The sequence below is a fragment of the Trachurus trachurus genome (genome assembly GCF_905171665.1).
Source record: "Trachurus trachurus genome assembly, chromosome: 23".
In the NCBI taxonomy this organism is placed as follows: Eukaryota; Metazoa; Chordata; class Actinopteri; order Carangiformes; family Carangidae; genus Trachurus; species Trachurus trachurus.
The window spans coordinates 8,457,457-8,482,784 of NC_139912.1; the positions used below are offsets into that span (position 1 = coordinate 8,457,457).

The 25,328-nt window shown below is 44.3% G+C and overlaps 1 protein-coding gene across 3 annotated transcripts in view; it reads left to right on the forward strand.

Annotated features, from left to right (window-relative positions):
- Positions 1-25,328, forward strand: part of ppp1r12a (protein phosphatase 1, regulatory subunit 12A) — a 50,099-nt gene that overhangs the window by 14,618 nt on the left and 10,153 nt on the right. The window contains exons 2-18 of one of the 3 annotated variants that reach the window (XM_083999267.1): positions 6,827-6,957; positions 9,975-10,093; positions 14,225-14,384; positions 15,748-15,892; positions 15,983-16,057; positions 16,192-16,283; positions 16,390-16,547; positions 16,762-16,889; positions 19,082-19,309; positions 19,613-19,704; positions 20,007-20,120; positions 20,872-21,024; positions 21,746-21,910; positions 22,748-22,906; positions 24,170-24,260; positions 24,618-24,797; positions 24,958-25,129. In XM_083999267.1, coding sequence (XP_083855393.1) covers positions 6,827-6,957; positions 9,975-10,093; positions 14,225-14,384; positions 15,748-15,892; positions 15,983-16,057; positions 16,192-16,283; positions 16,390-16,547; positions 16,762-16,889; positions 19,082-19,309; positions 19,613-19,704; positions 20,007-20,120; positions 20,872-21,024; positions 21,746-21,910; positions 22,748-22,906; positions 24,170-24,260; positions 24,618-24,797; positions 24,958-25,129 — 2,362 coding nt within the window. The remainder of the gene's footprint in view (positions 1-6,826; positions 6,958-9,974; positions 10,094-14,224; positions 14,385-15,747; positions 15,893-15,982; positions 16,058-16,191; positions 16,284-16,389; positions 16,548-16,761; positions 16,890-19,081; positions 19,310-19,612; positions 19,705-20,006; positions 20,121-20,871; positions 21,025-21,745; positions 21,911-22,747; positions 22,907-24,169; positions 24,261-24,617; positions 24,798-24,957; positions 25,130-25,328) is intronic. The other 2 variants (XM_083999268.1, XM_083999269.1) reach the window with 2 other exon arrangements.

A 25,328-nucleotide genomic window follows, 5' to 3' on the forward strand; every position in this document is an offset into this window, starting at 1 on the left:
GGGCCTCGTCTCTCTTCATGCAAGTTGTATCTTTGTGTGTTTTTCCAATAGAAATGTAAACTGAAGATTAAAATAAGTAGCGTATAAGAGATCTGCATTTTCTTTCTTTTTTACCATAAAAGGTCATGAGAATCGCTCCAATAACAGTTAAAAGTCCTGCCTGCTAGATGTTAAGAAAATAAAGATGGCACCTCGAGATGCCCCCCCCCCCTTTCAACATTAGTTCTTTTTTTTTTTTTTTGATGTTGTCTCACAGCGGTTTGCTTTCTGCGCTGCCTTCAGGGGCCGTCCGAGCAACCCCCGTGTGCTTTAAAATGAAGCCTTTTCTCTATTTATTTATGTTTCTTACAAAAGCCTGACAAGGCCTGAACCCGTGTTCTCTTTTTGGCTTTGTCGTCATGGCAACAGACCGGGCTCTCTCTCTCTCTTTTTCTTAGGTGCATGTCATGGGTGCATTTTTTTTTTTTTGGTGCCGCTGCTGAGAAATGGCTTAGCCTCATCTTCTTTTGTGGCGCTAGCAGGGAGCTAGGGCTTTAATTCCTCCTTTATTATTTCAGGATTAGAGCGGTGTGCATATAACGGACACTGTATTGTTTCTGTCTACATATTTATCGCCGTTGGCTTAGGAAAGTTTATTAAGTTAATCTGTTGATGGTTGCTTATAATCAGTCCCCACATGGGTGCAATAAATTGATGAGTGTGTGAAGTAGGAGAGATGTACATGGTCCTGCTTTGTTTAACTTTCTATCTTAGGAATTTGTTGGCCAAGTGCAGCTCTATCCCGTTCGAAAACGCTGACAAGATATTTGCATACATGCAGCATTTATGACTGCTATTTATCTAGCATGGATAGACATAATGTTGACATTCATATTTCCCTATATCAACAACATACTTTCACATTTTAAGGCCAGAATTTCCTTAAAGTTTTTCTTTCTCGTCTCCTGTCATGTTTCCTTCAGGTGCTCCACATTAAGCTTTGGCTGACTCAGGGGACAGGTTTCTCTCTCCTGCTCTTTCATTAAGTGCCACTTGAGGCCAGTTCTTTCTCGACAAATGCAGGCCGACCCTCCAGTGACGTCCGTCTGCTGTTTATTTTAATCTGCTCCCCATCCAGAGCGCACACACACTCATAAACACAGAGGACACATTTGGTAATTTAGAGCCAATGTTTTGTGGATTTGGAAAAAGAACATGGTAAGAGCTGGCGGCCCTGTGTTGTGAAACAGGATGCTAAGTGGTCTGTCACAGCGTACGCCATCAAATAAGCGCTGCTGGAGCATTACAGTAGATCCCACTGTACAGTGTAAACATGAGACGGCCTGGGGCGTTGGATCTCAGCTTTTCTGCTCTTTCATTTGTCCATTGCTGCAACATTTCACCTACTGTGCATTATTGATTTTTGAGACCCTTGACCCCTGTTTGACCTTGGTTTTTTTTAGAGCTTTGAACTTCCAATTAATTTCTAATTAGCTTTTCTTTTAAAAACTTGATTTTTTTTTTCGTGCTAACCACATCACACAGAGCCTAATGGATAAACGGCTGTTTTCAGATGCCGGCCGCTCAATGCACATCAAACTCTTATCGACCTATCAAATGGAGCATCCTGTGTCCATTGATTCGGTTAGCACTTGATTTTGTTTTCGCTGTTACGTCACCTTCCCAGAAGCCTCAGTTTCCATTAGAGGGGGAACCTTTTATCTGGAAAGGCAGCAGCAAGGACTCATCCTGTGTGCTCCTGTCGGGCAAACTCTGTGGCTATTGGCTAACATGCCTGTTGACGCTCAAAGATGAAGTAAACCTGGGAATTCACACACAAATCCTGCAGTACAGTGTGTAATGTATGATGTCATTTCCTTGTCGAGGTGTAGTTGTGATTTAAAATGATGTTTTAGATTCAGTTTAGTATTTCATATCTTCGTCTTGCTTTTCACTTTTCTCCCCCCGTGTGGTGCCGTCCATCTTATTGCCGTAACGCTTGACAAGGCATCTTCTCTTTCCCCCGTCGCTCGCTCACTGGCCAAACAGGTTTAAATGGCAACGTCTCGGCTCGGGGAGTGAGTCACCACATGTCAGAATGCTCCGCTGCGAGCTCAGCACAGGTCTCTCTCTATATGTGACTCGGGGGCTGATTTGTGATGTGTGAGACAGGATTAAGCCCACATTGTTTCTTTATATAACTTTAATTAACAGTCAGATCCTCTTCTTCTATACACCGTCTGACTCACTCACTCGCTCTGCCTGCTGTCAGATATCAAATATTTTGCAGATTTATATAAACCATAGCTAGTGCAACGCGGCTGCCCTGTTACATAGCTGTACATGGTTGTGGACTGGACTGCAGCAGCGCATACAAAGTAAAGATGCATTACAGGCTTTCAGAGGCTGCCACGCTCTAGAAATAAACCAGAGGATGCTGTGATACTTTTCCCTGCCCCTCTGGCCACTACACTACACATACTCGCTGTAACTCTGGCACCTGTCAGCCACAGACAATTACAGCCATTAAGGGATTACCTTTGTTGGACTCCGATAGCTGCTGGGAGGAGCCAGAGGAGGGACGGCCTCCCGGTGACGCACCGAGGAGAGGGAGGTCACAGCCGGCGCTGCCGCGTTCACCTTAAGGGGCTTGTTTCCATTCTCGGGAGAGAGGGGGAGAAGGACTTTGAAGAGATAATGAGCGTGTGGGGAATGACTGAGGGGGAGGATTTAGATGAGAGGCAGATCTTTTATTTTAGGCTTCATTTGATTTTACAGCGGTGGCAAATAAAGGAGACGAAATGTCAGCGAAGGACGTCCGCCAGTCGACACATCGAGTCAATCTCAGAGAGACGGCTACAAGTTGTCTCATGTTTCCTTAACATCCTCTGTTCAAGTTGATAGTCGAACACATAATACTGCAGCTGACACAAGACACACACACACACAAACACTCCATCTGAGACTGCGTGAGAGGAAATAAGTACCCAGTCATGTGTGTGTTTGTGTTGTAAAAGCAAAACTCGTTCCGAGAACTCAAAACAGACTGTTAGTCATAATACTGTAGTCAATTAGCAATGATTTTTCTAACCAACTGATTCATTTATTAAATCAGAAAAATGACTAATTTAATGATTAATTCTGCTCCAGTTCTAATGGGTTGCATCACATTTGCAGCGTCAGCCTGTGGAAAAAGAAAAGGAAAAAACCAAAACCAAAGAAAAAAGGAAGAGAGACTGTAACAAACTAAAAAAGTTGAACTCACTGATTCCCATCCAGACACGTTGCTTTCACTTTGCGTTGCCAATTCAGCAAAACTCAGTGGGCCGACCATCATCTTTTATTTTGAATCCCACAAGAAAGTAAATCTCTGCAAGGACGGGCTCAGCTATATGTGTGGGAACAAATTAAACCCTGAAGGTGAAAATAATCGCTCATAATTACACGCCTGTACAGTTTTTAAGTGATTGCTGTCAATATAATGATGAGAAATTAAGCTATATGAGGATTATACTTCAACATTGTTTATTCACACACACACAACAACGTACTTCATGTGAATCAGGTCTCCCATTGAAGCTATGGAAAGCTTATTGAGGGAGCCTGGATACATACAACACAAAACAATGCAGCACATACAAAACTAACAATACGGTACATTAAACATTAATAGACATTAGACAACATGGACCCCTTGCATACCAACAGGAGCTTTGTAAATATGAAAACAGTTGGCAATTAAATGTACGTTCAATTTACTGTGTAAACGGCTGTTTTTCAGATGCCGGATTGCCAGATGCCGGATTGCTTTTCAGATGCCTGATTGCTTTTCAGATTGCTTAATTTATACATATAAGCTGCAACCAGAGAGATGCTCTCTGGTTGCAGCTTATATGTATAAATTAAGCAATTTAATTTTTAGCTTTTTCTTGAAAATGGAGATGGACGTCTCCACCTTCAAGCTTTCATCTAGCTCGTTCCAGAGCTGCGGCCCTCTGCGTGCAAGAGACAGTCTAGTTCTTTTTAATCTTCTTTTTTTCCCCAGTAATTAGGTGTTTTTTTCCTGGTATCATACGTATGCCGAGGACCGCAAACCGGAACAAGCTCACACAGTCTAGGGTTGGTTTTGTGGATGATTTGATGCATCACACAGGCATGGTGAAATAACCTGAGTAAATCTGGCTTGGCTGAGGCCTGTCCTTTTTTGTTTTTTTTCGTCGATGATGATGAATTATGGGTTTGGATGAAGGGGACCACAGGCCACCACGCTATTTTTTTTCCACACACAGATGCCGTCCAGCTAACGAACCCGTGACACCGGTGACATTTCAGAAACTGGCACCGGTAGAGAAACATGTCGCTTTGTGCTCTGCTACACACACACCTCCTGATAAAGTCAGATAAAACCCGGCCTGTTAAGAAGTCCACCTGCACCTGAAGAAACTCTTGTCAAAGAGCCTGAGCAGCCACACACACAAACACACACACACACACACACAACCAGACCACATAACGCACACACACACACACATACACACACTGTCAGATAAGCTCGGTGAGGCCTTTGCAGCCGCTCTTCATCTCTGGCCATGTACGGCGTTGTAAACGGCCCAAATTTGGACAAGGATTCCAGCCAGATAGTCGTGTGCCCTGAACGTGAGGCCACTGTGTGTTCATGTGTATCTGTTTCCCTTGTCAACGCTTTCGTTGTCATAGCAACCCCAGGAAAGAGAGAGAGCAAGAGAGAGCAAGAGAGTCTATGCAGTGATGGGAATGCGAGTTGGGTTTTATATTGCTAAGTATTTATTCTGGTGGATTAGAAGTTTCTATCTTAATGATGATCATTCAGTGTTTTTAACAGTCGAGTGTTTTGCGTTGTTTGTGTTGGAAAGCTGCGAATGCACCAGAGGAGAGCAATTTTCTGTATTTTGCACATTAGGACTTTTTTTTTATTTTTTATTCCTGACCAATGTTTTGCAGGTGACCTTGTTGTGAGGTAACTGCTTCACCTCAGGAGCTGCTGTGCACCGCAGCCTCTCCTCCGCTGCTGCTCCTCAATTTTGTTGTTTTTAAGATGTCGAGCAGAAATGTGACCTCCCTGACAGCGATCGCCTTCTCCCACATGTGGCCGAGTAAAGCTCCTGTTGCCCTTTCAGGATAAGAAACATATTTTATCTTATTAAAATATAATCAGCATAAACTATGTCCAATAAAACATTCCCTTTATTACGCTCACAGTCCATTTGAGAAGTTTCAACATTTTGGATGAATAGTTCTTCAAAATGTATCATCATGAAGTTTCACAGCCAAAAACGCCTCCTTCAAGTATTTTTGGAGTGTATTGTTTCCTTCATTAGACTGTAGACAATAGATAAAAGACAGGAAATGAGCATGTAGCTGAAGAGAAACATTTTGAATTTGTATTATAAAGGAATTAATGCATTTTTGAACAGAAGATGCTGAAAAAACATTATACAACTTGCAAAATACAAAAAATTTGCTGGGAATAGTGTCGACTAGCAGGTCTAATAACAAAGTGGTGCTTTTTATTTTTTTTAAAAGTGAATTTCCCCTTTGCATTAACCCCCACTTAACTAACAGTGAAGTGCAGATTGAATACACAACAGGAAGTGGAAGTACGCCCACCCTGGAGCGAATTCTGCTTCATAATGTTGGTTAAAAAAAATCACAGCATCTCCCACCTCATGAGTCAGAGTGTTTTAAATTAGAGCTCTCCCACTTGAAGCTGCTTTTTTTTCTTTCTTTTTTTTTCTCTTTTGGGTGGGCATCGCTTTTGTTTTCACTTTCACATCACAGTCATATACGGTTTGGTTTTCTGTACTGGAGGTTTCACAAGTGCAGTTTCCTACCGGCTGCATACGGCAGGTGTGTGAATCCACCAGGAGCTCAGCTCTTTGTTGTCTGTGACAGTCGAGGATGTGCTGATCATCAATGTTTCATGTTGTGGTGGGCGGTTTTTCTATTGTTCAACCCAATATTGTTATTTTCTCCCTTTTTTTTGGAGGTTTTTGCAGTTTTTCATTGTCCACTCCAGACTGAATTAATCACTGTTTGGAAATCTGAGCTGGATTTTCATCTAAAGGTGTAGAAAGTTCTGACCCTGATTAATTAGACTAACTCTGGCCTTTTTAATGTGGCCTGACATCTGTATTGTGTCCCCATCAGCAGCAGCAGCAGCAGCAGCAGTGAATGGCACAGTCTCTAATGATCAGGATTGATTAAATGAAGAGGACGAACTGGGTGCAAAGTGAGCAGGCAGAAAAAACTGTTGAACTTGTTTCTGTTTGACCACAAATGTGGATTTAATTGAGTGATTCATCAGCTGCTCAGTGCAAGAGGAGAATGTCCGACGTGTGTGTTGTGGTTTGATTTATCAGACTTGAGGAAATATTTGGCCAATGTACAAAAGCAGATTTTTCTCAAATAAAAGCCAAGTTTTTAAAGTGGAAATTAACTCTATTTATTTATCTACAACATAGAGTAGCAGCCTATAGCTCCAGAGCCTTCATCAGCGCAGCAGTGCTTTACTATGTGGTATTTCAGGCACCCCTGCTATGTGCAGGCATTTTGGGAACGCTCCAGCTGCCGAAATTCCCCAATAATTCTGCATGCACGTGGCGATCCATCAGACGCGGTGCAATTCTCTTTCCAGTGCGAGCTATTTCTGACTATGGCTCACAAAATCCCACTCGCATAGGTTCATGCACACGTAGACACACACATACACACACAGGACGGGTCGTGCTCCTTGTTTTGTTTTTGTTTTTTGTGTTTTTTACAGTAGTCTTACACCTTCCCCCTCTCTCTTCTTCTCTGTCTCTCTCAGGCGTGCATAGACGACAACGTCGACATGGTGACTTTCCTGGTGGAGCACGGAGCCAGCATCAACCAGCCCGACAACGAGGGCTGGATCCCCCTCCACGCCGCGGCCTCCTGCGGATACCTAGACATAGCAGAGTAAGTACTGACAGGCCTGTATTCAGTTTCTAGGAAGCGCTGGTATCTGTTTCATCAGGTTTGATTTCTGCAAACTCATTCTTACATCCTGTTTTGTTCCAACAGGAGTTTATTCAAAGAAAAACAACTTTTTGTAACCGTAGTCGTCATCATCATGATTTGCACAGCTCCACCTGTCAGATCTGGCTCTGTCTGCTGCGCTGAGATCCAGATGTTACTAAACACTTTATTTTAATTTCTAAAACACACAGTGAGCTCCAGCTGAGGCCTGCACCACTTTGTCACCTCTCTGCGCCCCCCATTAGTGACCTCTGTCTTTATATTGCTGCTAGCAAGATTGATGCCCACTCTGTGGGGCTTAATGTATGGCTCTAACTATAGTTTTTTCCAGCTCAATAAAGCGGGGGATGTGTTATCTGACCATGTTCAAGTTGAACATCTGAGCACATCCTGTGGACTTCCTGCAATTAGCATTTATTCTGACATTTTACCGTCACACGGTTGACTTTAAAAAGATCCATGAAAAGCGTGTTTTCTCTTGAGATCTGTAATTCAGATATCCTGTCTGAATCGAGAGCTATCGTTTTCATCATCATTAGCACACGGTTGCCATCACATTTTGACAGTAGCGGCGGCCCATCTGATCGCTAACAAACACACATTGTTGGTGATGTAATCAAATATGGAGAGATCGGTGTCGGCCCGCTATATCTGGAATCGAGCTCCAGGGTTGCCCCCGTAGTCCTTTTCAGGTAAGAAGGCTGTTCTTGGGGCAGCGAACACAACACAGATGTTATCGGTGGATATTTAAACAGGCTGAGGGGGCTGAAGGAGCTCGCTTGTGCTCATTGTTCCGCAGATTGGGAGTGTGCTGTGACCTGTTTTACTTCTGTGTTACATTACAGGAACCTGGCTACAGATCTCTGTCCACTATTAATGTTTTCCCCTAAAAGTAATAACCGCAACCTGCTGTCGAGACAGAAACACACTTTTTGTTTAAACTGTTTGCCAGTTATATTCCTGCTGGTATTTAAGATGTCATCTGAGAGGCGGTATTGAACGAAAACACGGACAAATGAAACATTAGCCGCTTCAGTTAAATGTCTACCCGATTTTCCGCGATGTTTAACTTCTCAAACTGCACCAGTCTGTGCTCAGTTGGCCCCCGAACGCAGCATCAGGACTGAGCTAGTGTTACAGAAAACAAGACGTTTTTTGTTTGTCACGTAGTGAATGAAAAGGTCAAGTGGCCGGTCTGATACGAGTGAGTAATGGAGACATCATGTCATGGGGAGAAACGCAGCAACCTGATGTGGGTGGCGAGCTCTGTTCAGCCTCTATTTAGCCCCAGCGACTTCATTCACAGTAACGGGAGCAGCACAGCAGCACGGTGTCTGTTCGCCCCTGGTGTCACCACAGCAGGATAATGGCAGGGTCGGTTAAGAGGCGCGCAGTTGGACGCCACGCCACAGAAACCATCACACCCAGTAAAAAACTGACCCAAAAATAGGCAGAATAGAAAGCACAATCAAGACGATATAAAACCTTGAACTGCGCAGCCAGTCGGTTGGCATCTCGGTGAGGGAGGGGGGGTCATAAGCACTGAGGGCCTTTCAAGTGGTGTGTCGGCCTAATGAGAAGGGCCTGAGTCTCACCACAGCTTTAATTGGAAGCAGCTGAAGTAAAGATGTCGAACGGTTAAAAAGGTCTCGAATCAGAGGAGAGGAGACAAACACGTGAAAGGGTTAAATCACTGAGGAGCCGGTCGTAGGTGTCTGGTGTTGTTATATAGGGTTTCATGGTTATGGGTTTCTGTCATGCGAGAAATTCTACCCTCAAAAAAAAAAAAAAAAAAATCAGATTATCTGTGTTGTATGGAAGTCACCACAAACATCAGCCATTTATTTACAGAATAAACAGAACTGTCAGAGTTTAATCGGACGATCCAAACACTGTAACTTGTTTCTACTGCTGGATATCAGTCGAACATTTCTGCAGAAGTTTCTGATATTGACAGATGTGCACATAAAAGCCAATATGACCCTCTTACAGATATATTTGCATGAGCACATGTTGACCAGTGAGTTGCAGAAGCTGAAACAGAAACACCAATGATTTTTTTTTTCCTAAATATCTTCATACAGTGAAGAAAAGAAGGGAAAATAAAGGAAACTTTGCAAGGACAAACTTGCAAATTTAAGTGAAACTGAATTACTCACTTTGGGACCAAAATAGCAAGTATTTGCTTAATGCTAAACGCAACTGAAAGGTCGACTATGATAAGATCTACTGCAAAGTATAATGCAAAACAAGAAATATATTTCCTTTCCTTTTTTCTTTTTTTTTTATCTCTCTCACAAATGTAACTTGTCATAGAATATCCAAGTTTTTTTTTCTTTCTTATAAATTTACGACTTTAATCTTGAAAATACTGAGTCGCACACAGAAGTGAACCATCTCCTCTTCCAGCTTTCATAACAATAACCAAAGTAACTTCAGAGAGTGGTTCACTCACACCTGCTGGATCAGTGTCTCTCTTCATTTTGGCTCCGTGCTGTCTTTATGTCGAGGTGTGTCTGGTTCACTGTGTTTACTCAGCCTGAGCAAAGACCTTGTATAGTTTAAATACATTATGTGCCTTGAGTTTTCAGCACGCGTGACACTGACGCCTCGCTAATTGAACACGTGGCCTTGGCAGTCTGAGCACACCCTCTAGTCTCTGTGGGGCTTTTAGCAGCAGTTTGGCAGCCATTTTAAAATAGCACAGATAATAATGCGGTTTAGTCATTGTTACTAATGTAAATGGTGAGTACGTGTTTGGCATTGAGGCCTGTGATTGGCAAGACAGTGGCCTCATCAGTTACAGGAAGTGGCACGTGCCTTCACGTCCTCTACCTCTCAGTTGGGAATGTGACCCCTAAACTTTCAAAAACAAAATTCAGCAGAGTTTTTATTCATGTTTGCAAAAACATCTAGTTTAACATGTGCAATGTGTGTGTTTTTTTTCTCTCTCTCAGGTATCTCATTGGCCAAGGTGCCAGTGTAGGAGTTGTGAACAGTGAGGGTGAGACGCCCCTGGACATCGCCGAGGAGGAGGCGATGGAGGAGCTCCTACAGAATGAGATCAACCGGCAAGGTACAGCATCACACAGCTGGACTGCTGCTGCTGCTTATCAGCTGGTTTAATAGTGTCTCAAGTAGATGTAGCTACTGATAATAGAGGAAATCTAATCTGAGGATTTTTCAAGGTTAAGTGCCATCACGTAACACATCTCAATCATAGTAGATCTAGAAACAATCCTGATGTTGTAAAGCGTGTTAAAGGCGGCACAGTATGTATGTGTGTGTGTTTCATGCATGTATGGGTATGTTGTCAAATAGGATCTGAATTCTCATTGAGTGTCATTCACCTGCTGTTTTTCACTTGTCTGCTTTGATGAAATCTTACATAATGCAGAGCAGCGATCCAGCTGTGCTTGTGCGCCGTCATGTGATAATTCAAAACTGAAAAGTCGAGTCTTTCTATTTTTGGCCAGGGCATTCTTTAGATGATGAAAGGCCCTCCCCTATGGTGAGAGGCCACGCACAGACGTGTTTACTGGCCCCGGGCCAGGGGGGTGCTCCTCAGCTCATATTCACTAATAAAGGTTGGCTGGCTAGGACTTATGTGGTACGTTTGGCTGTTCCTTAAAGGGATAGTTCAAATGGCAAATTGGCCCATTGCCATAATCCCTATAGTTTTAACAGTAGGTTCATTACCTTTAATTGTAGGTGCAAGCTATTTTTTAGAACGGCGGAACAGAGCTGCAAGCTGCTCAGAACTACGCTACAGAGGCTCATGGGATTTCTTGGTTTCCCTCATCAAACTCATCAAATACACAATCCAACAACTCCAAAATGCTCTCGTGGACAAGTTGTGAGTCAGCGGTTTTGCATGAATTTACCTCAAAAACAAGTCCGTCTCGTAACTTTCCATTATTACCTCATAGCGTGGTGAATGTGCAGGTCACAACTTGTCCACCAGAGTGTTTTGGAGTTGTTGAATTGTGTATTTGATGAGTTTGATGAGGGAAACCAAGAAATCCCATTAGCCTCCATAGCGTAGCTCTGAGCAGCTCACGGCTGCTCAATAGCTTGCACCGACAATTAAAGGTAACAAACCTACTCCTAAAACTATACGGATTATGTCAACAGGCCAATTTGCCAAAATGTTGAACTATCCCTTTAAAGAAACAGTACCACATTAAGGCTCTGTATATGCAAAGCTGGTCTGGCTGTACGTGCACCTGAAAGCAGCCTCATTAGAAAGGTAAATAGTGACCCAGGCCACTGGGTGAGAAGATGCTGACTCCACGTCTTCTACCGCATTAGCCGACGTTTACCTCAAGTGTGTTGAAAACCAACCCGTAACCTCAGCAACCTTGAGCAAAAGAAAAAGGACCGTCTGTGTCTCTTGACAGTCTCATTTAACTCGTGGTCCAAGTGTTTGAAAGCACATGGCACCCGGCGATAATTACACCACGGCGCTTGTTTACATGTTATGCTCCTCGGGTGTGTTATGTAACGTCGGCGGAGACGCTCAACACCCGCCCGAACCTCGAGCATCTCGGCCAGCGGCACCTGTCAGCTTTGATTTGCCCGATTTCCCAGGCGACGCGCCGCCTGGTTCAGAGCATCCCGACCGACCGCTGCCTCAGCTAAGATCCATCACTATGCAAAGCAAAGCCAAAACGTATCTTCATTCAGCATGCTCAAAGATTTCACAGCACTCAGACTCCTGAATAGCTTTTTTTTTTTTTTTTTTAGTAATTCGAGTTTTAGACTTATTTATTTATTCATCAATGCAGACTTTGGAAAAACAGCTTTTTGACATAAATCTCCACTGAAGAGTGAATTTGCGATGATCCTGGCCCGGGGGCAGCTGCAGACAATCCACGGCTCAGTTCTCCATGCTAGAGGTAGCAGGCAGCATTATGCAACTAGCTGTTGTGTAACACTTCTGTATGTTTGTAATGTGATTTTCTCCTCTCAAAGAGACACCAGTCATGGGGTTAAACTTGTTAGAGAGTAGCCATGGTTTCGCCCCACAGCAGAGACAACCTCTAGATCCTCTCCCTGACCCTGATTTGGGTCAAGTGACTGGGCAGCGCTGCCACCCTCCTCTCCGTCTCCATCAGCTGCCGCATGAAAGCTGCTCTGTCCTTGTAACGGACTGAAGGTGGAAAACCTCACAAATGTTTCTAACTGGCACGCCGGCGCGGTCGACAGTGTGGGTCATTAAGATTAGACGGCTTTATCTTCAGCTCAAAGTGAAGCTGTGAATTTTCTAGTTCCCTTTTTTTTTTACTTTTCTTTTTAAAAAAGAAAACAGGAACTTTAATAACCGCTGCTTGCTTCAGGGTGGATTTCTATAGATATTTCATTTTGCCATTGCCGGACATCCTGTAAATATACTGTCAGCGAGGTGAATCAGGAGGCATTTCCTTTTTTGGTGTATCGGATTTTCTCTTTATCTTAATGCTTAGGTAGAAGATGTGCTGTTCCCTTGTAAAAACTCAACTTTGAACCGCTGCCAACTCTCCCACTCGGCTCTTATTCTGTAGTCCTACTTAAAGGCCATTAGGCTGCCTGCTTTTTATAGACACAGTGTAGGCTACTTCCCAGGAGATCACGGGACGTTACCCTACCTGGCCGGCTCCCATTCCCTACATTAACTGAACCGCTCTAATCAAGTTTAAGTTGGTTTTCTACCACAATACTGTAGCTGTTCTGCCTGTAGTTAAGGTGGATTTGTTAAATGACAGCTCAAGCATAAGTTGATGTGATTAAATGCAGTTACTCTATGCATACTTGGTACTGTATGTTCCCAAAAACAATGTGTTTATTGGCAGAGGAACATTTTAAAACATTTCCTTTCAGGTATAATCACAGTGTAGTTGTGCACATCTCTAACTTTTGTAACCTTAAAACCGGTGACAACATCTTGGAACCGATAGTGAAACGAGGACGCAGTTCCTGTCTCCGAAGTTGCTCTGTTTTGAAACGAAACTTGAAATCCAGTCGAACACAAACTCGGACACTGACTCATCTTCTTCCCATTTGGTTTCACTTTCCGAGGCTTGAGCTCAGTAATCCTCCTCCTAATAAGCAACATGTCCAGTCCAAAACAAGCCAGAATATGACCGCTCCATCCTCGCTCCATTGAAGCCTGTGTTACGCGTGTTGGAAAGCAGATGGATTTTCACCGTGATATTAAAGGCTCATGGACCAATTTTCAGTAATTTGAACAAACAAGCAAACAAAGCAGATGTCTTAATAACTTTGTTTGTGCTCCTCTTGATTAGCAGCTCTTTTTTTATTCAATTTATGGCTTAAGTCAGACTTTTCCCTCTGCCCTTCTCCGAAGCCGAACTCTGCCAGACACAGACGTCCTCTTTCATTGGCTCAGAAGCCCGAGGCGATCTTTAAACTTTTCCAAAAGTGTCGAGGCACTGAGCGATGATGTATCCCTCGGAGTGGAACAAGAAACTATAAGATCAGCTGAAGCTTTGGCTCCGGCCCCAGAGCACTTCTTGGACCGCTGTTTATGTGGTTCAACTCAGTTAACGCTCAGCTGACAAGTCAACGACTCGTGCAGCAGTGCGTTTCAGACTCGTCTCGTGTTCCAACCAGGTGTCGACAAGACAATACAGGCCTGTTTTTTCACGGCAGCGTATAGCTCCCACATATTGACCCACTTAAACAGCTCAGGCCTTTATGTGTGCTGCCACTATTTCATTGCTTAAATTGACAGAATATTGGCACGGAGCTGTGATTTCAAGAGCTTTACAACACCCTCTAGTGTTTCCAGAGGCCTGTCAGAAAAAATGCTGCGTCCTTTCTCCACTGCAGGAAGAGATAGCATCATGGCCTGGATTTATAAAAGTGCAGGGGTGAATGGAGTGCATCTTGTGTAACGAGACTTGTCACAGCTGTCACTATAGCTGCATTATCACCGCAGTGTTTAAGAATGCAAAGATTTATCTGATGGCTACGTGTTGAAATTTTTTCTCTCCTCTCTGCTGTAATCCATAGTCGCAGCCTAATGTAATGTATTCCAAACATTCACATACCTTACCATAGACGTAAGACAAGACTTCATAATGAATATCTCCATATTGTTCCTTCTCCACTCTCTGCTGTTCAGTGTTACAACTATCGGCTTGTCCCTAAGTTCGTCGGAGTGCCACTTTAACGCTCTCCTCCTCCTCCTCTGTGTCTTCTTCAGGTGTGGACATCGAGGCGGCCCGGAAAGAGGAGGAGCGGGTCATGCTGAGGGACGCCCGGCAGTGGGTCAACAGCGGCCAGATTCAAGACATCCGGCACGCCAAGTCTGGAGGAACGGCGCTCCACGTGGCGGCTGCAAAGGGATACGTTGAGGTTTTAAAGTAAGCAGCGGTCTGACCAACACATACACATGCTCACAGACACGCATATGCACATATCTATATACTGTATGTATAGCACTGTTTGCACCAGTATAGCATTTGTCTTGTCTAACCCTTTAAAGGGATAGTTCAACATTTTGGCAAATTGGCCCATTGTCATAATCCCTATATTCATAGCAGTAGGTTCGTTACCTTTAATTGACGGTGCAAGCTATTTTTAGAACGGTGGAGCAGAGCTGCGAGCTGCTCAGAGCTACGCTACAGAGGCTCATGGGATTTCTTGGTTTCCCTCATCAAACTCATCAAATACACAATCCAACAACTCCAAAACATTCTGGTGGACAAGTTGTGACCTGCACATTCACCACGCTATGAGATAATAATGTAACGTTACAAGACAGAGATGTTTTTGACGTAAATTCATGCAAAACCAGTGATGCGTGTTCCCGTCAGGGGCTGTTTTTCGGCAAGCAGTCTCTGTCTCTCTCATTTGCCTCGAAAACAACTCTGTCATGTAACGTTGTGTTATTATCTAATAGCGTGGTGAATGTGCAGGTCACAACTTGTCCACCAGAGCGTTTTAGAGTTGTTGGATTGTGTATTTGATGAGTTTGATGAGGGAAACCAAGAAATCCCATGAGCCTCAGTAGCTCTGAGCAGCTCGCGGCTCTGCTCCGCCGTTTTAAAAATAGCTTGCACCGACAATTAAAGGTAACAAACCTACTGCTAAAACTATAGGGATTATGGCAATGGGCCAATTTGACAAAACGTTGAACTATCCCTTTGGTTTTTGGACTAAAATTGCAGCGACCAGCGCCTGTGTAGCTCGGTGTTATGGAGTTACTTTATATAAATACTGTTTATAATCAAGACAGTGCAGCGGCCTCGCATCGGGGTTTTCTTCACTAATGTCAAACACATCTCGGTCTCTGCATCTCGTCAATGCATCGTCCCGACATTGTCCTTACAGCCGCGGTGCAGCCGCCCGTCCATCGCCCGTCCATCTGGTCTGGGACGGCAGCCAAACAAACTCTTAATGCCATAGATAGCTTTAAGTTAGCTAAGATGTTTAGCCACTACCGTACACAATTCAAGAAGGTAAATGTCTTCCAAGTCGCTGCAGATTTATTGGCAGAAATATCAGATTTTAAGATTTGCCATCCTCGTCCAGCAGTGCTACTGTTGTTTTATTAAATCTGTTAACAGTAGAAGCACTTGTAAAAGCCCGGACCCTGTTGGCAGCACCTTGGAGGATTAGTTTATAGAATCAAATCCGAGAAAACCAGATTTGCTAATTCTAATGAAAACTATTTTTGTCCCACCTCACACTCCCCTCACCCCCCTTCACCTCTCCACTGCACAGGCTTTTAATCCAAGCAGGGTATGATGTAAATATTAAGGACTACGATGGCTGGACTCCTCTACACGCAGCAGCACACTGGGGCAAAGAGGAGGCATGTAGGATACTGGTGGAGAATCTATGTGAAATGGACCTCATTAATAAAATGGTGAGTTCCCTGAACCGTCCTGAAGCCTCCTTACACTAAGTGCTGTGTTATCTGTATTTTAGTTCAACTTTTATTTCCTCTCCCCTTCAGGGCCAGACACCTTTAGACGTAGCGGACGAAGATGTTATGGGATATTTAGAAGAACTACAAAAGAGACAAAATCTGGTGAGTGCAACTTAATCAGCAATCAATGAAACTCGTGATTGAATGAACACGACTCGTTCATTATGTATCCGAGATCGTGTCTGTTCCCTCCGGTTAGAACGACTTGGGTTGATTTGGTTTTTCTTGATTTGCAGCTGATGAGTGAGAAGAAGGACGTTAAAAAATCTCCTCTGATTGAAACGACGACCACCGGGGATAACAACCAATCACTGAAACCAATCAAGAGGTAAATGGCTCCCAAACTAATCACCTTATAGTGCAGGGCATAATAAATAAAACTTCACCTTCTTGTGTCATTTGATTTTTAACTTGTTTTTCTCGGTGCGTTGCAGCAAAGAAACGCTGCTTCTGGAGCCGGAGAAGAGCGCCCCACGCATCGAGACCTTAGAAGCCGAGAAGGAGGATGAAGGAGAGGAGGGGAAGAAGGACGAATCAAGCTGCTCGAGTGAGGAAGAGGAGGAAGAAGATTCGGAGTCCGAGACTGAAGCAGGTACTGTGTGTGTGTGTGTGTGTGTGTGTGTGTGTGTGTGTGTGCGTCTTCAGTAAATCACATCCAAAGCATTTACTTTCAATTTAATTACTTGCATTGAATTAAATCAGGTCGGCTCATGTTCCCGACCTCACCACAGTCACCACTTCATAATATACTGTATTTGTATATGTGTATGAATCACTGAGTATTTTCTTCTTTTTGGCTCCTCCAGACAAGACCAAGCCGTCGGCATCGGTGAGCAACAGCAACAGCACAACACCCGCCCCCACCAGCATCACCGTGTCATCTCCAACTACCCCAACCAACCAGGTGACAACCCCCACCTCGCCGGTAAAGAAGGTAATGACCTGGTGGTGCACACACACAGCCGCCACAGTGCCGGCGTTACAACAACAGTTGTGTGGGCCTTGAACGCTGCAGCGGAGGACGATGATGATGATGATGATGTAATCACGTCACTACTCTCTCCTCAAACTACTTTAAGTAGAAACTGCACCTCCCGTGTTACATGAGGCCGACTCTGCCCCACGGAGACATGTTGGTGCCTCATTACGGACATAAATCAATAAAATTAAACATCTATTTAGATTTTTCTCCCCCCCCCCTCTTTGAACACAAACTTAATTTCACAGCCGACTGAAGACACACCAGGGGGGTTTTACGTAAATGAGTTTGTGGTTCATACCCGGGCCATCAAAGCTGCTCGTGATTTTTGTTCATCGTGTTGCAGCACGGTGAGAAAATGTCACCGAGGCCTAAAAGAAACGAGAGTTTGTTTTTTTCCGACTCGTTGACGCTGGTGTTTAACAAACATGGCAACAGGCTGCCCAGATGGGATGACGTGTGGCCAGTTCTTGGTGATGTTAACAGTTTACTACAAGGTCGTTAAGACACCAACACCAGTGTTTAGAGGAGTAGATGGAGTTGGTCGTTAGGAGCAAAACAAGAGCCGGTTGCTGGTTTTCCTCTTTTGAGTCTGCTGCCCTCTGCTGGCAAAACCAGGCAAAGCATTTAAGCAGAGTGACCCCATTACATGAATGAAGCTGCTTCTTTCAGTTAAAGCTATAGCTGGCAACTAGGAAGGTGTTATTTTATTTATCTAAAGCATTTTATTAAGGTGGAACTGGATGTTGTTAGAAATGTCAGAAACCACCTACAAACTGTAAAGCAGCTTAAACAGGAGGGAACCTTTTTACAGTGTTTCATCTTCTCCTGAGTTAGCAGCCTTTAGCCAGTGTCCTGCAAACAGCTGCCACCTCTTCAAGACCCCCCCCCCTCAATGCTTTTTTATTTCCTGCTTCCTTTTCTTGCAATGATCTTCTTCTTTCCAGCCCCTCTTCTTCTTCTTCTTCTTTGAAGCCTAGCGCTCACACATCACAATGTCTTCTGTCTAACAAAGAGTGAGCAAAAACCTTTAACAACGTCCAGTTTTGACACTACCAAGATGTTTGTGGGATCATCTGACGCTTATTCCAACTGAGAATAATAATAATGGTAGTTTCCCTCCTTTTCCCTGGTTTGGCAGTAAGCATTGTGTGGTGTGACTAGGCCTTTAAAAAAAAAAAAAATAAAATAAAATCTGTCCTTGCCATAAAGTGTGTTTCTTTTGCTGCTGCTTCTGTCTTATGGCTTTTTCTCTGTCTCAACCTCTTTGTCCTCCTCCCTCCTCCCTCTCTTCTGCGTCTTTCTCATCCTGGGCTCTTGTCTTGGTTGGCTTTAGTTTGAATATATTACTCCCCTCATGCCTGTGGCGGAGCCAGGCTGTCCTGCATTGTGGCGTCAAGGCTTGCGCAAAACTGGCATTTCTCTAGTGCCCAAAAAACCCATGGTGAGGCATTGGTGTGCACCAGAGTTGTTCTCTCATCCTACATGCACCTGTGCACTGACAAAACGACTTAACACCCCCCCCCCCTAACCACGCTGGCCTGCTCCAGGTTTTTGCCGATTGAACCCCCCTCCCCCCTTCTCGCTGACTTTCACTCATCAACCCTACATGGTGTTGTTTTCACTTGTATTCAGCAGTTGCACCGTCCTAATTGTGCTTTCACCTTGTGTCCGTGTGGCTTCTGTGTTGTGTTTAGTTGCTTGTCATCTTCCGATACTGTAGCTTCCGTGGCAAGATTTTGTGTGAAAACTGTAAATCGGACCAACAGGTGGAAAGATCCTTCAGCACCCTTTGTTTGAGGTCGTTACAGTTATCATCTTTTGAGGATAGCATGTGCTCAGGATGTTTATTTATAGTCCTGCAGTGGGTTAAGTCAGGTACCGGTGCATATTTTTAGTCTGAATCTGAATGTGATTGTACCTCATAACTGGCATGTCCTTCCTTTTTAAAATGTCACTTCCTGGTCTCATTATTAAATCCTAAAAATTGCAGCCCCTTAGAGATTAATCCAAAAGCATTTTGTACCACTCTTCTGACTGTATTGACTTTTGTTTTACTCACTAAGATGACTAAAAATCACAGTTGTGCTTTTTGAATCGGTTACGTCAGTGTATGACACGACTGCCTCGGTTGCTCGGCTTTCCAGGTCGCTCAGCCTGCTGGAAAGGTCTCGACAAAAGTGGTGGAGGAGGAGAGGAAGGACGAGTCTCCGGCGTCGTGGCGTCTGGGTTTGAGGAAGACGGGCAGCTACGGCGCGCTGGCAGAGATCACGGCCACCAAGGAGGCCCAGAGGGAGAAGGACACCACAGGGGTGATGCGATCAGCCTCAAGCCCACGTCTCTCCTCGTCCCTGGACAACAAAGACAAAGAGAAGGTCGACACTCACTCGCTGTTTTGTTTTGCTCTCATTGTGGTAGTTCTGAGATCAGTGGGTCACAGCATATTTACAGCAAATGTGAAACACAAAGACATTATAGGATGATGCAATTGAATCAGTGTCTTTCCAAGTATCTTTTACAGCTCATTCATCAAATCTATAATGGGACTGATGTTTCTATGAAATGCTGAACTTCTCCAAGAGCTCATATCAGACTGAAATGCTAAATTCAGTTTGAATTTGACTTCCTCTTCCATATAAACTCACTAACATGGGTCGTGCTGGTTCCTCTGCCTACAGGAAAAGGACAAAAGCACCCGGCTCGCCTACGTGGCCCCCACTATCCCCAGGAGACTGGCCAGTACTTCAGACATTGACGAGAAGGAAAACAGGTGAAGCCTCGGAGCCGAGTGGCTCTGTGCAGACATGCATTAGCATGAGCAGCTCCTGCTGCCCACTGCTGTGTGTTGCAGGCTCAAGGCCTCAATGCTCTGCATGGTGTGTGTAGCCTGAAGCTCCTGCTTTTGGTTATGTTGTCACATTGCGTAGTGGTGAATTTGGTAACATCTGAAAGATTCATTAGATTTAGATTTGATGTAATGGGTGAAGATTAGATTGGTTTTAAGTTTCTATCCATTCAGTCAGGATCTGTATGTGGAAACCGAGGGTACTATTGTAGCTTGTGGTTCTCCAGGGACTCTACTGCTCTGATACGTAGCGGCTCCTACACCCGACGACGCTGGGACGACGACACGAAGAATAGCGAAGGAAGCGCCTCCACCAACCGAACCCCCAGCTACCAGCGCAGGTTAGCCTCGTCTGCGGCGTAAACCTCCGCCAAACTCCCATCCCCTCATCTCCTCATCAGATCTCTGCCCCCCCCCCCCCCCCCTCCGATCTGATGCGTCGACCCATCCCGAGGTTGACTTGCATAGCTTTTGGAAGTAAAAACCCACTGCGTAGACAACACTGACGGTTGTTTATCAGTCATCTACTGTGCCCCTTATTTTTGTTTTGCTTGGATTATGTCATTAGATGTCTGCTTCCATGCACAGCAGCAGCTACTGAGAAAGCCATGCAATCAGCCCATTGCCTATTTTTTTTTTTTCTCTATCACTGCCACAGAGTCTGTTGCATGACTGTACCTGTCCTGTCGGGTTGCTGTGCCACTGAGCTTAAATGCATTAGTCAGGCTTTTTAAAAAGCCTCCAAGATAAATCAAACTTAATTCTCATGGCACAAAACCTAGACATGGACTTATGCTGTATTCATGTCATATGGGAAAAAGCTTCAGTATGAGCCACCTAATTCAATTGGCCTAGTTTTCACGTTATAAGTGATTCAGCTAAAACATTTTTCCGTGAATTTAAACAAAACTTTAAGAAGAAAAAGTAAAACAAAATCCTCTAGTCCCATATGACATAAATGCTAAAATAGTGTGTCAAAGCTAGTCTTAAGTATATATGGTTCTTTTTACTGTATATCTGTGTGTGTGTGTGTGTGTGTGCGCCTCCACCGCTAACATGCCTCTCTCGCCCACCCGCCTGCCAACACGCCAGCACGTCCCATACGCTAGCGCTAGGGCGGAGCGGCAGCACGCGGGACGTGCCAGCCAAGTCTTCGTCCACCTCCAGCTTGGACCCTAACACCTGTAATACTAAACCCTGGCAGCCACCCGCCTCCCACTACCAGTCTTACAGCATTTACCGCAGGTACACCAGCCTCACCCGGGGGACACCACCGTCTCCACACCCACCTCTCCTCTCCTCTCTCTGTGTGTGTCACGTCACGTGTGTCTCGGCTCTGCTCCAAGTGCATTTTGTTGTTGTGCTCACTTTAATGATCACATGATGATTTGAAAGATGTGTTTTGTTATGATTTACTTTCACAGTTACTGTCCGGATGAAGTTAGAGCAAGTTTTTCAGTGCAGCGATGATAGAATTTAGATATTAAATAAAACCCCACCCGACTCATCGTGCTGCAAAACCTGGACACTGTTCAGTTATATTCCCCAGTTATGGAATTTCCCGTTTTTAATCAATAGCGCTACTGTTAACATAACCTCTAACTCTTCTAGAATAACCACAGGCTTTGTCAGACAATTCAATGATTTATTAAGCCCGTCTGACAAAGGTCCTTTTTGTGTGTGAGGCGCACTACACAGAGTGAAGCCCAAAAATGCAGCATTTTAGACCGACAGTAGGAGAAAGATGTTAAAAATAAAAAAAATTGGAGGCAAATATTGATTTCATGCAAAAAAAAAAAGAAAAGAAAAAGAAAGTCTGCTTGGATGTTTTAGCTCTGAGCATCAGCACTAATGATCTCACTTCATAATCACATCATCTAACAAAGTGGTAGCGATCAACATAGTGGCCGTTCACTCAGCCCCGGCCTGCGTCCCCGCTCCGTCTCACTGCTCTTTCGTCCGACAGCGGCTCTTTCGGGAGAAGACACGAGGACTTGGGCTCCTCGACCACCTCCTCCTCCACGACCACCACCACCTCCTCATCCGTTACCTCGCCCACAGGCCATCGCAGCCTGGCCTCCACCCTGGGCTATTCCTCCACACGCACTGGCTCCACCAGTCTCACCAGCAGGTACATGGACCTTCCTCATAGACTCGTTGATATTGTCACTTCCTGGGTATTTCATCCTGATTCTGAGGCCATCTTACGTACCATTTTACAAAGCAGGACTAGGTTCTTCCTTTTATACTGTTAAAGTATCAAAGGCTCAGTCCACAGAGAAGTGTACACAGCTTGTATTCACAAACTGACCCATAAAATCAGCCATCAGGACTTAAGTAAACAGACCACACCCTGAGACACCAACCTGTTGACACTAGAGCTCCAGAGACATCCCCAGCTATATCTCTTTATGGATAAACACTTCAAATAAAACACAGTAAAAGTTTCAAATATGGGACCTTTAACAAATCTCCCATGACTCTTTGCCATTAACATTTAAAACATTTTGCGATATCCTGTGTATGATGATACGATTGAGGTTTATTACCTTTTTGTATTTGTACTAAATTAGGTCCCAAAAGGCCCCAAAAGTTATTCTCATTCTTGTAAAAAAGGATTATCCTTTAAAGAACTTGTATTCTCAAATTAAAAATGTAAATTTGTATTTGCAATTTACATAATAAATGATTAATACTCACTGTCTGCGACTGCGTATCGATACAATTGTATCACAAAATATAGCGATACTATACTATATCAATATTTATTTTTCTCCTCCACCCAACTCAAAAGGTAATCATAGTTATTTTTATCCATCTGTATATTAGTGTATCTGTGCTATGTGACCTCTGAAACTGCTCCTCGACCACAAACTCAACACTTTTATGACACCAGTTGAAGTGGAATGTGTTTTTGCGTTTGTGTGTGTGTGTGTGTAACGTGTATGAAATGGTGTTGTGTAAACAGGTACTGGTCAGAGGAGAGTGCAGAGAAGGAGAAGGAGTCTGCTGCGGTCATCCCCACTATAAACACTGGCTCCACTACGACCACCGCATCCACCACTACTACCACCGCCATATCCACCACTACCACCACCACTGGCACCGTCACCGGTGAAAGACGCAGGTAACGGCACAGTTCAGTTTTCTATTTGAGATTCAGTTGTGTCGTCCCTCTCTCTCAGGAATGTGTTATCTTATTGTTATTGGTCTTTATTACATAGATTTTGTCACTCAGATTTTGTTTAGTTGTCTTTTTATCGCTGTTGCTATTTTGGGGTAAGTGGAGGCTTTCAGTGTCCCATGATATTATTTTCATCCCGACATATTCTTTACTTGCTGCATTTATTTATTATGTTTATTCAGGGAACTTGGTTAATTCATAACACAAAATATTTATTGTAAACAGTCTCAAGAAATCTTGGCATTATCCTGAAAAGCCTCCGTCAGTCCGACAGTAATCCGGATGCATTTCCTCTGTTTGAGAACAGGGCAGGGGTGTGTGTGTGTGTGTGTGTGTTTGATCTCCAGTTTTGTACACACACACACACACAGAAGGAAGAGCGAGTTTGTCTCCGACAGTGTGTCACAGAAAGCGTGTGTTTTGCACATGTGTGTTTTGAGTGGGGTCGAGTGTGTGTCTTCCTGTTGGGAGCTGAAATAAGCCACCTGTCTGTCTCGGAGGGAGCGGAGCGAGGGGCCGTTTCAGAGCCGGGGGGGCGGGGGCGCTCCAGTGACTTCTCCTTATAAGGACGGTGGGCAGAAGCTGCACATTTTCCTCAAGGCCACGGCTCCACTCTGCACCGAATCAGTTCATACTTGTGTGTGGCCGACGGAGGCACACGCTGCTGCTGCTGCTGCTGCTGCTGCTGCTGAGTCAAAGTGCTGAAATAGCCCAGTGTTTCCAGAAAGTTAAACATAAATCCTGTGTTTTTCTTTTACCTCAGTTACTGAAAGTAGGTGTAAATGTTGTTTGGAAAGTCTTATCTTGATCCAACTCAAACGTTTTCCAGTAATATCCTGCGTTTTCATTACAGGAAATCACATCGTTGCTCAAAATAGATAGCTGCTGCACATTCACGTCATTCCACAAACGCACACCTGGAGCCCTGCAGTATATGGATCTTTCTGTTGTCAGTTTAATATCCTCGCTCTGCAGGAGTTATTGTGCGAGAGGAGAGTGTTATCACTTTCCCAGGTTGTGTTTCGGTTAGAGCAGCCGTCCCTCTCATCACAAGCCACCTAGTGTGACCTGTAGGTGTCGTTACGTACAACCGGTCAAGACCAAACACAGAGATGTGAACAGAAAGCTGGATCTACAGTCGTAGTTTTGCTCTCTCTACCAAATGATTCAACTTGTGTGTTTGTGTGTTTTCTGTGTGTTTGTCAGGTCATACCTGACGCCAGTGCGAGACGAGGAGTCGGAGTCCCAGAGGAAAGCTCGCTCCAGACAGGCTCGACAGTCGAGGAGGTCCACTCAGGTCAGTGACCCCCACTCACCTTTTATCGTCTCATATGTTGAGCTGCTGATTCTCCTTTAGCTTGCATCATGGTTTTTATAGACGCGGACAGGTTAAACAAAGGGTTTTTATGCTGGTTGAGATGGAGCTCATGCAGGTTGTGTACACAGCCAGAGATACTCATCTACTTGTTGACTTAATTTGAGCTCTGTCATTTCCTGCAAAACTGAACTTCACTGTGCCGCCATGTTACACAATTTATGACAACCAGAAATTCAGCGTCATAAAATATAGTATCTAACTTTTTACTGCACATTCAATAAAAAAATAAAAAGTCCATTAAAAACCCGGAGGTTTAATCTCACTCTCCTCTTCCAGGGTGTGACTCTGACCGACCTGCAAGAGGCTGAGAAAACAATCGGCAAGAGTCGTCCCCCAAAGACCCGCGAGGAGGAGAAGGAGGAGAAAGAGAAGCAGGACAAGGAGAAGCAGGAGGAGAAGAAGGAGACGGAGACCAAGGAGGACGATTACCGGTCGAAATACCGCAGCTTCGAAGAGGTACAGCTCTCCTCTTCATCACACCTTACCTAAAACCTGACAATAATAATAATGCCCCGTTTCCTCTGAGTGATGAAGCAGATTGACATTTTCCATCGTTTCCTGAATCTTTGACTCTACGCTCAGTCTTGTCGTGTTTTTTTTATCTTCTCCCTTCCAGCGTTACCGACCTTCGTCCTCCTCCACCTCTGCCCTTTCCTCAGTCAGCACTGCCTCCACCCCATCATACTCTAGCACCTCGTTGTCCTCCAGTTCCAGCTCCCTCAACAGGCCAAACAGCCTGACGGGGATCACCTCCTCCTATAGCCGTTCCTCCAGAGACACAGAAAAAGGTCAGTAACCTCAAATCCAGAAAACAGTAAAGGTTTATAGCAAAGCAAAAACCATGATAAGATCAAAACTTAAAGAAATCACTAGTTTATAATGTCTCTGACTCTTCTGCTATGACAAGAACTCATAATATACTTGTCGTGGTGTCGTCTCTCTTCAGCTGGTTTAACCGCCACTACCCTGAAAGTCAAATAAATAACA